Source organism: Podarcis erhardii, assembly GCF_964252035.2.
Source record: "Podarcis erhardii genome assembly, chromosome: 16".
Taxonomy (NCBI): Eukaryota; Metazoa; Chordata; class Lepidosauria; order Squamata; family Lacertidae; genus Podarcis; species Podarcis erhardii.
In genome coordinates, this window is record NC_138514.1 from 28,873,469 (window position 1) to 28,888,131 (window position 14,663).

The 14,663-nt window shown below is 48.9% G+C and overlaps 1 protein-coding gene across 2 annotated transcripts in view; it reads left to right on the plus strand.

Moving 5' to 3' along the window:
* Positions 1 to 3,101: 3,101 nt before the first annotated feature.
* Positions 3,102 to 14,663, plus strand: part of SPNS2 (SPNS lysolipid transporter 2, sphingosine-1-phosphate) — a gene marked incomplete at its 5' end in the record, with an annotated part of 104,527 nt that continues 92,965 nt past the window's right edge. For both annotated transcript variants that reach the window (XR_014151832.1, XM_081843531.1), the window contains one exon: positions 3,102 to 3,447. Coding sequence is in view for 1 of the 2 variants with exons in the window: in XM_081843531.1 (XP_081699657.1) it covers positions 3,102 to 3,447 (346 nt within the window). The remainder of the gene's footprint in view (positions 3,448 to 14,663) is intronic.

Here is a 14,663-nt window from a genome sequence, read left to right on the forward strand (position 1 = left end):
AATATTAATGTTTGCAAGCAACCTCCCCTAATATACTACATTTTTTTGGTATGCTATTTTCACTAATATATGCATTTTTGGCACACCTCCCCCAAAATATGTATTTTCGTACATCGCATTGCAAGTGGAAATTGTGAAGGATAACTGTGTTTCGGGGCACATCTTGCTTTGGGAATTAGGTTTGTATTAAAATGAGAACCGGACTGAATTTCATCCCTATTCCTAGCCCTTAGCCACAATGACTATGCTGGCTAGGGTTGATGCGAGCCTGAGGATGCTTTAGGGTGGCAGAGAAGCCTCTGTTGCTTTTTTGCTGCGACAAACTAAGTAAGACAGCAGGCCCTCTGAGGTTGTAAATTAGATAATGTGGATGCTGCTCAGGCGACGCTTTGCTCCTTTGATCTCAGTTTCTATTTTAACACTCGCCTTGCAGTTACCTCACTTATTGTGTTTCTCTGCGCCCGTTCTTTTGGCTAAAACAAATAAAACTAAAGCGGACTTCGAAATAATAAATCACTATCAATATCACCACCACTTATGTCCCCACTGTGGAAGGACGTGTGGATCCAGAATTGGCCTCCACAGGGACTTACGGAGTCACTGTTAAGATCATGTTCATGGAAGACAATCTTACTTGGCTACGAGACGAAGAAGACATGTTAGAAAGGCGAAAAATCTACAAAATGAAGCATAAGAAGAAGCTGGGTGGTGAGGTGTTTAGAAAGTGGGGAGGGTAAGGATAACTTCAGCTCTCGATTACAGAAATCTAATAATCCCTGGTCACTGGACAATTAGCCAAACTGGCAGAGGCTGATGAGAGTTGGAGTCCAACAGCATCTGAAGGCTCACAGATTCCCCATCCCAGGTATAGACAATATACCTTTATATACCTGCCAATGGGGTGTTAGGGAGGGGTAGTAATTCTGGTGGGGGATACATGGTGCTCCCTCTGGGGTAGTTTGTCCATCTTTGGTCCCCACCCAATATTCAACTCTTACCTGCAGCTCCTGGCAGGTGATAGTGTGTGTGACAGCGGCTACACTCTGAAAAACAGCTTCAACTCGCCGGCTAAACCAGGTGAGGGTAGCCAATGGGTCTCAAACCCTCAGTGAGTTAGGGACTTTCCCTACATGCGAAGACAGTCTCCTATGCATTGAGCAATGCATAGGGCAATTCATGACCAATGGTCAAGAAGGCGGTTTCTGCACATGCCGTAGAGCAGGGGTAGGCAACCTAAAGCCCAGGGGCCAGATGCGGCCCAATCGCCTTCTCAATCCAGCCTGCAGACAGTCCAGGAATCAGAGTGTTTTTACATGAGTAGAATATGTGCTTTTATTTAAAATGCATCTCTGGGTTATTTGTGGGGCCTGCCTGGTGTTTTTACATGAGTAGAATGTGTGCTTTTATTTAAAATGCATCTCTGGGTTATTTGTGGGGCATAGGAATTGGTTCATTTTCTCCCCTTCAAAATATAGTCCGGCCCCCCACATGGTCTGAGGGACGGTGGACCACGGCTGAAAAAGGTTGCTGACCCTTGCCGCAGAGGGAAGAATGGGGCAGATGGGGCTTGTCCACCTGGGAAGGTAGCCCATATAGGAGAAGGCAAACCCTGATCCTAAACCTCCACTGCCTTGTGGGATATCTTTGGGAGAAGGAAAGGCTAAAGAATAAACCCTACACAAGTCTGGAGTGTAGACCCTAAAACAACTGGATGGCATGTTGTACTCCTCCTTCCAGCAACTCCTGCAGCCAAGCTTGTGCCAAACGTATTGCTCTGCTTTCCTTTGAACCACATCAGCGAGGCCAAGAGGGGGGTCCAGGACCTCCAGACACAGTGCTCAGGCTTGTGCTCTGGGGAGGTCAGTTCAGTGCTGCAAAAACTGTGGCTTGACTTCACCTCCCATGGCACCCTCTGTTGTCTCTTGAGACAGGCATGGATGCCAACAACCTGTCAATCGTTGGATGGCCACGGATTATATGAGTTCTGTCATGTGTTCCTTGAGAGCGTGTGGGGCTCTAAAGGGGGAAGTGCTTGAAATAAACAAACACTAGAGGTGTAGTGATATACTTGTCCCATTGCACATGCCTTTAGTCATGCTAGATGTGATGTGGGAAAACATGATTAAGATTGTGTGTGCATATTAGAATATATATAGAGAGAGAGAATGTGTGTTTTTGTGTGTGTATAATTGTTTTTATGAAATATGTGATAAATCATTGTTGAAATCGTGAAAAGTACAAAAGCATACATTTATTTATATTTTTTTCAGACGCCACAGGGCGGAGTGATTCAGATCCAAACCAAAGTGCTGGGGAAGAAGGTTTTTAACCCACCCCCTGTCTTTTCTGCTTATGTACAGAAAACATTTCCAGCTTGAGCTCCTCCAGGGCAAGCAGTGGGGGAATGAATAGCCAAAGTGGCTCTGATCCATAGCCAATGTCGGACCTTTCCGGGGGAGCCAACCCCATGGAACCAAGTGGCGTTTACTTCCAAGTAAACACGAAATAGTTATTGGGGGCCAGCGCCCCTATCCTGCTCACCTTTCTTCAGAAGCAAGTTCCCCTCGCGGATGCCAGGTTGAGTCCCTTCATCAGCCCCTCCAGGTAACCCTATGGCCACATCCCCTACCTGAAACCCATGAAGAGCCGCTGCCATATTGCCCCGACGGACCCAAGGCTTGACTCTGCATAAGGCAGCTTCAGCCTAGCGTGCCTGAAGAGGCTAAAATCCGTCCATTGCCCCCACTGTGCGCCATGGCTGATTTCTAACTGGGTGGAAAGCCCGTCGAGGAACGTAGCTGGGCAGTTTTACGCCACCGGACTTGGGTACGCGTCTCCTCGGGAGTAAGTCCCACCGACTTGAGGAAGGGGCAAGTCAGAAGCGGCCCCCGCCACAGAGCGCGCGCGTATCTGCGATCCTCCGCCCGGCTCCCCTTTGCGCGCCGTCGGGCAGGGGCGGAGGATCGGTGGGCGGAGCCGAGGCGGCGCAGCCAATCCTGGCGGCCGGGCGGGGCCGGTGGGAGATGCGGCGCTGCTGGCGCTGAGCGGCGGCCGGCCGGGCGGCAGGTGCGCGTCTAGTGGCAGCGCGGCCGCGGCGGCTCATGATGTGCCTGGAGAGCGACGGCTCGTCGAGCGGCGGCCCGCCGGGCTGCAGCGGGCGCCTCCGGGTCTCGGCCGCGGCCGGCGCGGGCGACGACGACGAGGAGGACGACGGAGGAGGAGGAGGAGGAGGAAGCAGCAACGGCGACCGCGGCTGCTGCGGGCGGAGCGGCGAGGTGCAGACCCTGTCGGGCGCCGTCCACGCGCCCCAGGGCGGCGCCGACAAGGCAGCGGCGGCGGCGGCCGCGGGCGCCGCGCCTCCCAGCCTGGGCAGAGCGCGCGTGGCGGCCGCCGCCATCCTCAGCGTGGGGAACGTCCTCAACTACCTGGACAGGTACACCGTGGCAGGTGAGGCGGCGCTTCGGGAGATCCCCGGCAGGCGGGCCGAGAAGGAGCTCTCTCTGCCCCCGAGGGGGGGAAACCCACGCGCGCTCCCCCTTCTCTACCTTAACCATTCATTCATTCATTCATTCTCTCTCTCCATCTGATCTTTTCCTTCGGTCGCTTTCTCTCTCTTTTGACTCCCTCCTATTATCCCCTCTTCTCATTTCTTCTTTTTCCATTTATTCGCCTTCTTCCCTTTCCTGTTTCTCCATCCTGCGCTTCCCTCCCCCCACGCCCTCTTTCTTATTTCCCTCGTCGTCTAATTTTTTCGCCTTCCTTTTTTCTTCCGTTTATATCCTTTTCTTCCTCCTGTTTCCCCCATTCATTTGCTTCCTCTTCCCCCTCTGATTCTTCTCCCTTCCTCCCCATCTCCAGCCTTTCTCTTCTTCCTCTGTTCTTCTCCCTTTCCTCTTTCCTTCCCTTCCTCTCCCCGTCTCTCTTTCCCCCATCCTCTTCTCCATCCGTCCCCAGCGATCTGCTCGCCCTCCTTCTTCCATCTGCGCTTCTCTCTCTCTCTCTCTCTCTCTCTCTCTCTCTCTCTCTCTCTCTGCCGCATGCTGTTTAGCTGTCCTATTGGAAAAAAAGCAGCTCTCTGGTTTGCCATGGGGATGTGCATACAAAAGGCTGAGCAGAGCTGCGGGGCGGGCGGTGAGGGGCGCCCACCGCTAGGCACCTTGGAAAAGCAGGGGTCCTCTCCTGGATTTGGGTATGCTGGAGGTGGCCGGTGCGATTGGCATGGATCGATAGATAGGTGGATGTTTTGGTCCGCATCTCTCCGCTGCAAACATGCTTCGCATACCCAGAAGGAATCCATTGTGGTGGTTAGACAGCCTTCGCTGTTTTCGCTGTTTTGGTGTGAGAATTTGAAGCCTTTCTCTTAATTCCAGGCAGGTCAGCTGGAGGTGGTTTCAGAGCCAGGCTTATCTCTCTGTGTGTCATTTAAAAATGATAAAGAATTTAAAACTACTCAGGTCAAAAGAAGCCCATGCTAGACGACCCACTCTCTCTCCCCCCACCCATGTTTACGATGGCTGAATTGCAGCGCTTTGGGTTTTAATAAATAAATAAATCAGGGCCCGTGCAACGTAATTAACTAAACACTCCTTGTGTGGAGGCTTGCGGCATTGTCTTCCGCTCTGTCTTTTAATTGTGCTCCCCAGTAAACGAAGGAAGGTTCTGTTGTCCCTTCCCCTGTTGAGTTTTGCGAAAAAAATAAGTCGTTTGGGGTCCCAGCTCAGAGATGTTTGCTTCCCAGCCCTGATGGGGCACCCGAAAGTAACTCCTCTGTGTTTGCACATCCCAGATCCCTGACACTGTGGGGTGTGTGAGTGTGATAGAGAGAGAGAGAGAGGGCTGTGAGGGAAATATGGGATGCCTCTCTGCATTCTGCATGGATGACAGGTACAGCTGTTAGACCTGAGATAAGATGTACTTTGAAAATGAATTGGGTCGGAAGGATAGGTATTTTCCAGTTAGTTTAAAAATATTGCTGTGTGTGTGTGTGTGTGTGTACTGCCCAAGCAAGTCATTGTGCGTGCTTGTGTGTGTATAATATATCCTGGATTTTCTGGAGCACAAGAAGAGGGCAATCTTGGCTTCTGTTTCAACACTGCTCTTTGCAGCAGCACATGGAGAGATTTGTAGGGGAGCTTTCTTCTTCTGGGTGAGAAAATGGGCTATGATTTCTCCCCCCCCCCTTTTTTTTTTTTGCCTGGAGGGGAAAACATGCTGGAAGGGGAACTGGCAGCCAGCAAGAATGAGCTGCTGTGTGTTTTCCCTTGAAATGCTGAACGCTTTGAAAATGCTGCATTTCCAACAGACACAAGTACTGTCCTCAGCTGTGCAAAGTGCCATGGCTCAGAATTCAATGCCTCTTTCTTGGAACCAGTTCGGCAGGCAGAACTGATGGTTCTCAGGCTTGTTCCATTTTGTAGCATATTTTCCTACCTTGCAGGTCTGTTGTGCCTGGGGTGAAACGGGACAAGGGAAGCTTGAGTCCCGTCCCCGTCCCCCCGTGCATGTAAACAATGGTTGTCTGCCTTTGAATTCTGCCTTTTTTCCAGGGACCCGGAAAACATATTTAATCATCACGACAACCCTCTGAGGTAGCTTAAACTAAGATGTAGCAACTAGCTGCGGGACATTCATGGTTCATCAGAGGAATTTGAATCTGCGCTTCCCATATCCAAAGCCAGTGCTGGCTACTATGCTATATTGCCTCTGTAATCATGTTTAGATAGTGCTTATATAAGGCCACAGAGTGTCTTCTGATTGGGAAAGAGAATATGGGGAGGCAGTTTATAATTCCTGCTGGGAACTGCTACACTCTCAAATAGGGATGGAAGGACCTGACACTGCCATTGTTCTCAATTTCTTATTTCTTTTCCGGTCTTAAATTCAATCCTCCACATTTCTGCAGCAATTAATTCTTAAAAAAAGAACATTCATGAACATTCTTCAGCAGTTTGATTCCCCCCCCCCTAATAAGCACACATTTGTATGTAGGTATTGTTGGACTACAATTCCCATCATCCCTGAGCACTGGTCCTGGTAGCTACGGATGATGGGAGTTGTAGTCCAACAACATCTAGGGGCCCAAGTTTGAGAAAGGCTGGACCTAGGACCTGGAAGACCAGGGTGCAAATGCCTACTCAGCCACGAAGCCCACAGAGAGAGCTGCTTTATATACTAGGTTGGACTGTTTGTCCCTACAGCCTAGTGCTGTTGGCTCCGACTGACAGCAGCTCTCCAAAGTCTCTGCTAGACTTTCCCTTCACTTCCTGCACAATCCTCCTTAACTGGAGATGTCAGGTATTGAACCTGCAAAGCACGCACTCTGCTACTGAGCCACGTTCTCTCCATTCTTTATGTGGGCAGGTTCAGAAAGCTCCTTACTGTGTTTGAAATTGGATACATTTTCTCTACAGAGCTAGCAAGGGGTTCAGATTAGCCACTGCAGTGTGTGGTGGGGGCCGCTGGCTACAGGCAAACTCTCCTGACACAAGTGGTGCTTCCACGGAGTATACACAACAGGGCAAGGCTTTTTTAAAATGTATTTTATTTGCCAGTTTCGCAGAAGCACTTTTCCAGCCACGGGGAGAAATGAGAGGCAGTGTTTTGGAGACAGTGGGGGCTTTCGTTTGCCATATTTGGGGGGACGACGACAAAGCTGTTGAGGGTTGGTCTTTTTAAAAATGAAATTCACCAAAATCTACACTTCCGACATGGGCTGCCATTCATTTTCCCGGACACGTCAGCTACAAAAGAGGGCCAAATACCGTCTGTGTCCAGGAAATTCCAGATGTATAGCAACCCTAGTTATGCTGAGAAGGAAGCAGCAGGGCTCTGTGTTTGAGCAATGTATGCAGAAATTCCCAGGTTCAATCCCCAACAACTCCAGGTAGGTTTAGGAAAGTGGATCCTGGAAATCCACTGCCTGTCAGTGTTGAGGCCGTACTGTTGTCCCAGTGGCATGGCTCTGTATAGCTTCCTATGTCCCTGTGACCACCTCAGGGTGTATGACAAGACAAAGAGAAGCCTGACTGCTGGATCATTGGACCAATTTCTAGGCCAATTTCTAGGCCCATCTAGGCCCATAAGATACCTCTCCAAGCAACCATGGCTTTCCCCAAGGAATTCTGGGAGTTGTGGTTTCTTAAGGAAGCTGAGCGTAGTTTTCTCTCCCATGTAGCTGCAATTCCCAGAGCGGTTTAACAACAGTCCCTCTCAGTGCCCATAACAAACCATAGCTCCCTCGATTCTTTGGGGGAAAGCCAAAGTTTTCCAAAGTGGTATCGTAATGCTCAAAACGTATGGTACGAACATGCTCACAGTCTAGCATCTTTTCCTCACAATGACCCACAAGATGCCTGTGGGAAGCCTGCAAGTCGTATAGACCTGACTTTTGGGTGGCTGAGGGGAAGGCTCCTAATTTTTTGACGGTTGTCTATTTTCCTTAATCTTTCCTAGGGTAAGGCCCTTTCAAGCTGGCTTACGTAAACAGCTGTAAAATGCAATATGACATTTCAGTGAAAACCAAACTGCGGAAAAACAGCTCGCAGGCCGGCAGTGACACGCTATTATTGTGAGAAATGGTGTCAGGGACAGCCAGAGTTGTTGGGGGTGGGGGAAGAAGAGGGAGGGAACTTCCTCCTGGGCTGGATGGGAAACCAAGCACATTTTGTATTCCTAGCGTTTGGTTAAATCTGCTTACGCCGTAGAAAACCACCGCTGTTCACTCTGGGAAGGGGAGAACACAAACGAGATTCTTCTTTGCAACCCCACCCTGGTCCCTCACATCCATTTTGTCAGGGAAGAGACCCCAGGACGAGGCGGTGGCGAGAGACCTTCTTGATAGGGCGCGGAGCGACGGCCGGCCACCATTTTTCAGGAAATCCAGGAAACGCCTGTGTAAACAAAAGCCTGGGCAAATGTCAGCTGGCCTTGTGGAATGGGTGGCTTCCTCAGCCCTAACACATTCCTTTGTTTGGTCCTTTTTTCTGTTTGGCTTCTGGTTCTGAAGATGGCTATAAAGCTGGGGAAGTCCCAAGCCCTCCTTAATGGGCCAAAAAGCTGGCCAGGACATCAGATGCGGGTTGCGGGTGGCATTATTCATAGTGGCACGTTCTGGGTATAGAGAGGCAGGAACTAACTAAGAGGAAAAGTGATAAGGGTGATAGTTTCACACTCGCCACCAAGCTGTGCTCCAAACTGAGAAACCGCATCAGATGGAGAACTATTGAAAGTGTGTGTGTGAGATTTGGAGAAGAGAACTTTTAAGGGTAGGCATGGAAGCCGTTTACAAATCTATGAAGGAAGGACAAATGGAAGATGGACTAGATTAGCCACCGGCCTGATCCAACAAGGCGCTCCTTGCGTGCTCCATTGCTCCAGAGATCAGGATTAGAAATTGCAGATCTTTGGGAACATAGGTAGCTGCTTCATAGGGACAGGTAGACCATTGCTCTATCAAGAACAGTATTGTCTCCACTGACTAGAAGCAGCTGTGCAAAAGAGTTCAGGCAGTGACAGTCCCAGTCCTACCTGGAGCTGCCAGTGATTGGACCTGAGACCTTCTGCTTCCAAAACAGATGCTCTGCCACTGAGATGCGGCTCCCAAATTTCTAAATTAATGGTCTGTTTGACTATGGAACATACTGCACTTGGAGCTGGTGGGGTCTCCATCGCTGGAGATATTTAAGCAGAAACTAGACATCTCTCAGGGATGCTGGCAAATACAGAATTTCTCCATTGAGCCTTGGGTTGGCCTAGGTGACATTCAAGGTTTCTTGTAACTCTAAATTTCTAAACAAAACAAATTCCTTTCAGTAGCACCTTAAAGACCAACTAAATCAGTTCTTGGTATGAGCTTTCGTGTGCATGCACACTTCTTCAGATACGATGGACTTCCATTTCATGCGGCTCAATGTGGTGCCTTCCATAGTTCCAGTTACAGATAGGTAGATAGGTACAGACCAACACGGCTACCTATCTGTATCTAAATTTCTATTACAGTATTATTACTTCTACTTCTACTATTACTGTTATTATTATTCCAAAGTTTATTGGGGTTCCTCAGTAACACCCGTAATTGTGGATAAGATTGTAGATAAGCCTGTACAGTGGTACCTCTGGATGTGAACGGGATCCGTTCCGGAGCCCCGTTCGCATCCTGAAGCAAACGCAACCCACGTCTGTTCGTGCACGGGTTGCAATTCGCCGCTTCTGTGCATGCGTGTGACGTCATTTTGAGCGTGTACGCATGCGCGAGTGGCGAAACCCGGAAGTAACACGCTCTGTTACTTCCGGGTCACCGTGGAGCACAACCCGAAAACGCTCAACCTGAAGCATAGTCAACCCGAGGTATGACTGTAGTGGTTAGAGTGTTGACCTAGGGCCTGGGAGACCAGGGTTCAAATCCCCACTTCATCATGAAGCCCATTGGGTGACCTTGGGCCGGTCGTGAACTCTCAACCTAAGCTACCTCACAGGGTTGTTGTGAGCATAAAACAGAGAGAGGGAGAGCCATGTACCCCACCTTGACCTCCCTGGAGAAAAAGATGCGATATAAAGGGGATAAATAAAGCTGACATGTGCCTTGCTTGCCACTTTTGCTTCCCCTCTCTAATGTGCTGCTACCTTAGTATTCAAGGTATGTTCTCATTGGGACAGATGTGCCCAGAACTCCGTGTGACTTGAGTGGGTGCCTTAAAAATAATAATCCACAGGTCACTGAAATATGCAGGATTTTTCATTGTGGACGTGTTTCTCAAAAGTCATGGGGCGTGGCTGAGATGGCATGTAAAAGATGAGGACTAGAGCCTTGAAGCTAGTGTGGTGTGCGGCAGAGCACCAGTGTAATTGAAATGTAGCTTGCATACGAATTCTGGGTTGCTAACTCTGCAAATGGAAAGGCAGCAGCCCAAGGTAATGAAAAGATTAGCTGAGGTTAATTACTCTGCCTGTGCTATATTTGTGCAAATGTGTTTCCCGCCCCCTTTCCCCACCCCCCACCCTGTCCGGCTCTAATTTGGAATCGGTGATTCAGCAATCTGGGTGCACATCCAGCCCCAGACAGGTGCCAGCAATGCATGTGTGTGTTTGTGTGTGAATCAGGTCATCAGGTGAGAAATCCGGTTTGTGTCTCAGGGCAGGTGGCAATTAGCACTACCTGCTCTTTAATGCAGCCAAAGCATGGTGTGCTCATTAAAGAACGCAGCAGCTTTGGAAATTTGGCCCCGGCCCAGTTGCAAGGGAGGAGCTGGACCCAGAGGGATATCCGCAAGGTGACAGATTTCGGTGTGTGTGTGTCAGAGGATAAGGAGCAGTTTCTGCCTTGGTCACATCCTTATGCTTGGCTGCTAAGTCATAAGCCAAACCTTACATGCTCATTTCCTGATACCTGGTTAGCAATATGTGGCTTCTCTGTTGACTTCCGGCTCTGCAGTGAGTAAGCTGTTAAGCTCTCGTTTGGTTTTCTTTGAAAAAACAAACAAAACAAAACTCTTCTGAAGGGGTAGGCAAATAAATGCATAAATATTTGTGGTCATCTCCACCTTCGAGTATAGCTTGCAAGTTTTTTTTTTTAAAAGAATCTTAGGAATTCATTCTTCGGTCCAGCGGTTAAGGTGTTTCACTAGGCCTGGAGAGACCCAGGTTCAGATCCTCACTCGGTGGAGGAATGTGGGACCACCATGTTCTCAGTCCAGCCTGCCTCACAGGGTTGTTGTGAGGGTATAGTGTATGCTGTAGGTTGTGGTGCAGAGAACCATCTATAAAAAATAAAAAATAATGAGTTTTGTTGCCTGGCATTTTGTCGTCACTGACTCATTCACTTGCTGATGGGAAAAATCAGCTGTAAGACTTCCTCAACAGACAGCTGAAATTTGGCATTTGTGTGCATTTGCTCAAGAGATATGTTGGCTTAATGGCTAATGAAGCAGCCCCACGTTCATAGAATCACAGAACTGCAGAGTTTTAAGGGACCCTGTGGATGATCTGATCCAACCCCTCCAGTTGCATATATACAGCTGTCTCATACAGGGATCGAACCTGCAACCTTGGTATTATCAGCACCACACTCTAAACGCAGCTAAGTTATACTGTCGTGATTCGCTGCTTTGCAAATTGGCCCTGTGTGACCCTCCAGAGTTTATGATGGCAGGCTTTCAAAGTGTCTGAGAGTGTCCAGAACAGACTGTCCGTTGGCCAGGGTGGGTTGTCAACCGACTGGGATGAAACCTGCACAGCCGGCTCCTCTGCCTTTAAGCAGCAAGTTCAACTTGCAGACAACCACGACGGAAGTTTCTGCAGCCTTCATCTGCCCCCAAAGGCGTACTGTGGAAGGAGTTAGCTACCCTCCGTCTGCCTGGAGTTAGGAGTTGGCTTTCTCTTCCCTGCCTGCACACATGGCTTTTCCTGGAGAAGAAGAAAACTGTGTGCCTCTTGTCACTAAGGAAGGGAAGTGGTTGAGGATATGAGAGCGAGCTCTGTCATCGGAGGCAATTGCAGCGCCACGGTGAGAATTGTCGGAGCGGCATTCCAGAGACACCTGTTGGCACGGTGTCCGCCCCTCCTTCAAGATGACGTTTCCGCAGAAGTCACGTGGATTCTAGATTCGGAGGCTTTGGAATGTTGTTTTGCCTTTGCCTCTGACTCATCTTTCGCATCTCCTTTTAGTAACTCTTTGCATTCTTTCTGATCTTCGCTTCCTCTTTCCTGATCTCTCTTTATGGTTTCTGTAACCACAGGAGAGTTTCCTTCCAATATCTTGCAAAGGGGGCTCCTGATCTCAACACACCTCCATACTCCGAGGAAGAGTCACTGCCCGAATAAAGCAATTCCGTAAAGGCAGGGCTATAGCTCAATTGCAGTGCATCTTCCTTTGGATGCAAAAATCCCCAGATTCAGTCCTTTGCCTCTCCAGGTAGGGCTGGGAGTGGAATTCTGGACAGCTGCTGCCAATTGGTGTAGACACTGTTGAGCTAGATGGACCCACCAGTCTGGCTTGGTTAAGGTAACTTTGTATGTTCTACTCTGTCTGAAGTATTGGCTCACAAGGGTGCCAACTTGAATAAAATATGGTGTGTGTGTGTGTCAGGTGAGCTCTGCCCTGCATAATCGACCACATGCACACCATCTGAATGGCAATGGCCATCAACTTTGTGTGGGCCTGCCCACCTTAAATATTTTATTTAGGGGATTGAAGGGACCTCAGCCCCTAGAAGTTAGCTCCTTTGGTTCACGACAGTGTTAGGAACTCAGACATATAAATTAGGTGCCAAAAAGCTAGGTTGCCACAACCAAATGTCTGTTTTGGCCAGGGGGTTGGGCTGGATGACCCTTGGGGTCCCTTCCAATGCTATAATCCTACGATTCTATTATCTCAGCTTACATTCCTTGACTGCAGCTTGCTCTTACAACAGTTCACTTGTCCCAGTGTGCAAGAAGGAGAAACACACACACACAGTGGAAATGGAAATGGCATTGACTACGGACAAAGGCAGAAGTCTTTAAACTGCAGTCACCAACCTAGTGCCCAGGAACCTTCGCGCAGTCGCAATGGGACTCGGGCCAGTAGCAAAACGTGCCTGGGGAGTTCCTGACACTGGTTCACACGAACCCCACTGGATCAGACTTAAGACTCATTTAGTCTCATACTGGCCAGACAGAAGCCTATGAAAGGCTGAATGTGGGCTGTGAGCTCAGTTACCCTTCTCCCACTCAGAGGCAGATTTATCAGAGCACAACTGGTTCACCCACACTGGGCGCTACCAAGGGCACCACAACAATGATGATCAGTGGAAGGTGCTGAATGTTGGCGCTGCACAGGGCCCTGCTGGAATTTGAAAGCACGAAGTCCACCACTGTTTCCACTCATGTCCCCTGCCTCTGAGGCTGCAGTTGATATAGCAATCCTGATTCGCGGCCACTGATATCTTCCTCCAATTTGTCTTAATTCCCTTTTCAAGCCGTTAGTGGCCGTCACTTGCGGCTGCAAATCCCCCAAGTTAACTATGAGCTGTTGCGTAAAGAAGTTTGTTGTTTTGTCTGTGCTGTATCTCCCGTTATTGAGGCTACATGGAACGACCCCATTGGGTTCTAAGCTTATGAGAAAGGAGATAAGCCTCTTGCAGTTAAGGGCAGAGAGTCAACTGTGTTTTACCCTAAGTAGACCCATTGAAATGAATGGACCTCACTCAGTCATTAATCAGAATCTGTAGAACTTGGTGGGATACTACCCAGAGTCTTTATTCTGCCTTCTAAAGACAAACTTGTCACTTGCAAGGCAAGAGGATCTATTTTTAGGCAGAATGCTTTGCCTTCCTCTCTTTAGAGTCTGGTTTACCACTGCAAAATTTGCTTCCATGCGGCTTTTTTTATTATTATTTTATCCATGCTTCCTAAATGAGGTCAAGAGAAGCTGCACCAGAACTGAGGTTGCAGCAGAGGACATTGCAAGACCTCAGCTGCCTCCATGAGTTGGGGTCAGTCAGATACATATCGCTAAACCTGAGATGTACACACCCAACACCGCTCTGTTCTCAGGCCTTTTCTCCCTCTGTAACTTCGCTTCCAGAGGCTTGCTTGCAAAGCCAGCCTGTTAGAGCGAAGATGATCTGTATGCAAGGCTTCAGCTGTCCTGTGGTTGAGATGATCCTCAGAGGAGATATCTCAGTGTATCTGTGTAACTTTTTCCTCTGGCTCCAGAGTTTGACGAGGTGAAGCATGCAAATATGTTTTGCTCTTGACATTCCTTTTTTAAAAAAATGCTATCCCAACGGATGCAGATTTTTTAAAAAATAATTAGCTTGCTTTCCCAGCCTACATCCTTCAAGCTATGATGGCGAAGTCAGCGTGTGTGTTTGTGTGTGAACCGGGGACTTGGAAGCCTAAATTGTGAATACGGTTGAAAGAGTAGACATTGATTCATGTCTTGGGGCTGTATTAGGTACGGCACGGGAGATTTACTTCAAGTTTCCCCCTGTTGCTGGGTTGTTTTAATCATTTCTTTCATTTGAGGGGGTGTCTGTGTGCTTGTGAAGGGGAGGGTTCAGATTTGATTAAAGCAACAACACAGAGAAGGGGGTGTCTCAACGCATCCCCCAGAGGTCATCCTTCTGATCAAATCACCATTTTTCTCAGCGTCAGGAGGGAATATACTAGATCTCTGAATCTTTCTCTATACTGAAAGAAAAGCCACAGCAAAAGGGGAGTGGTTCAAATCCCCACGATGGGGTGAGCTCCCGTTGCTCGGTCCCTGCTCCTGCCAACCTGGCAGTTCGAAAGCACGTCAAAGTGCAAGTAGATAAATAGGTACCACTCCGGCGGGAAGGTAAACAGCGTTTCCGTGCGTTGCTCTGGTTCGCCAGAAGCGGCTTAGTCATGCTGGCCACATGAGCCGGAAGCTGTACGCCGGCTCCCTCGGCCAGTAAAGCGAGTTGAGCGCCGCAATCCCAGAGGCGGCCATGACTGGACCTAATGGTCAGGGGTCCCTTTACATTTACCTAAAGAAAGGGTTAAGTGCACACATGCAAACAGAGGCAGGGCCAGATTCTCTCAGCCTAATGTACCATACTGGGCTGGCATATGCAATCCATTTATATGAAAAACCCCTTTAAATCCCATGCTTAAAGCACCCCTTCTGCAAGAATCCTGGGAACTATAGTTCACCCCTCACA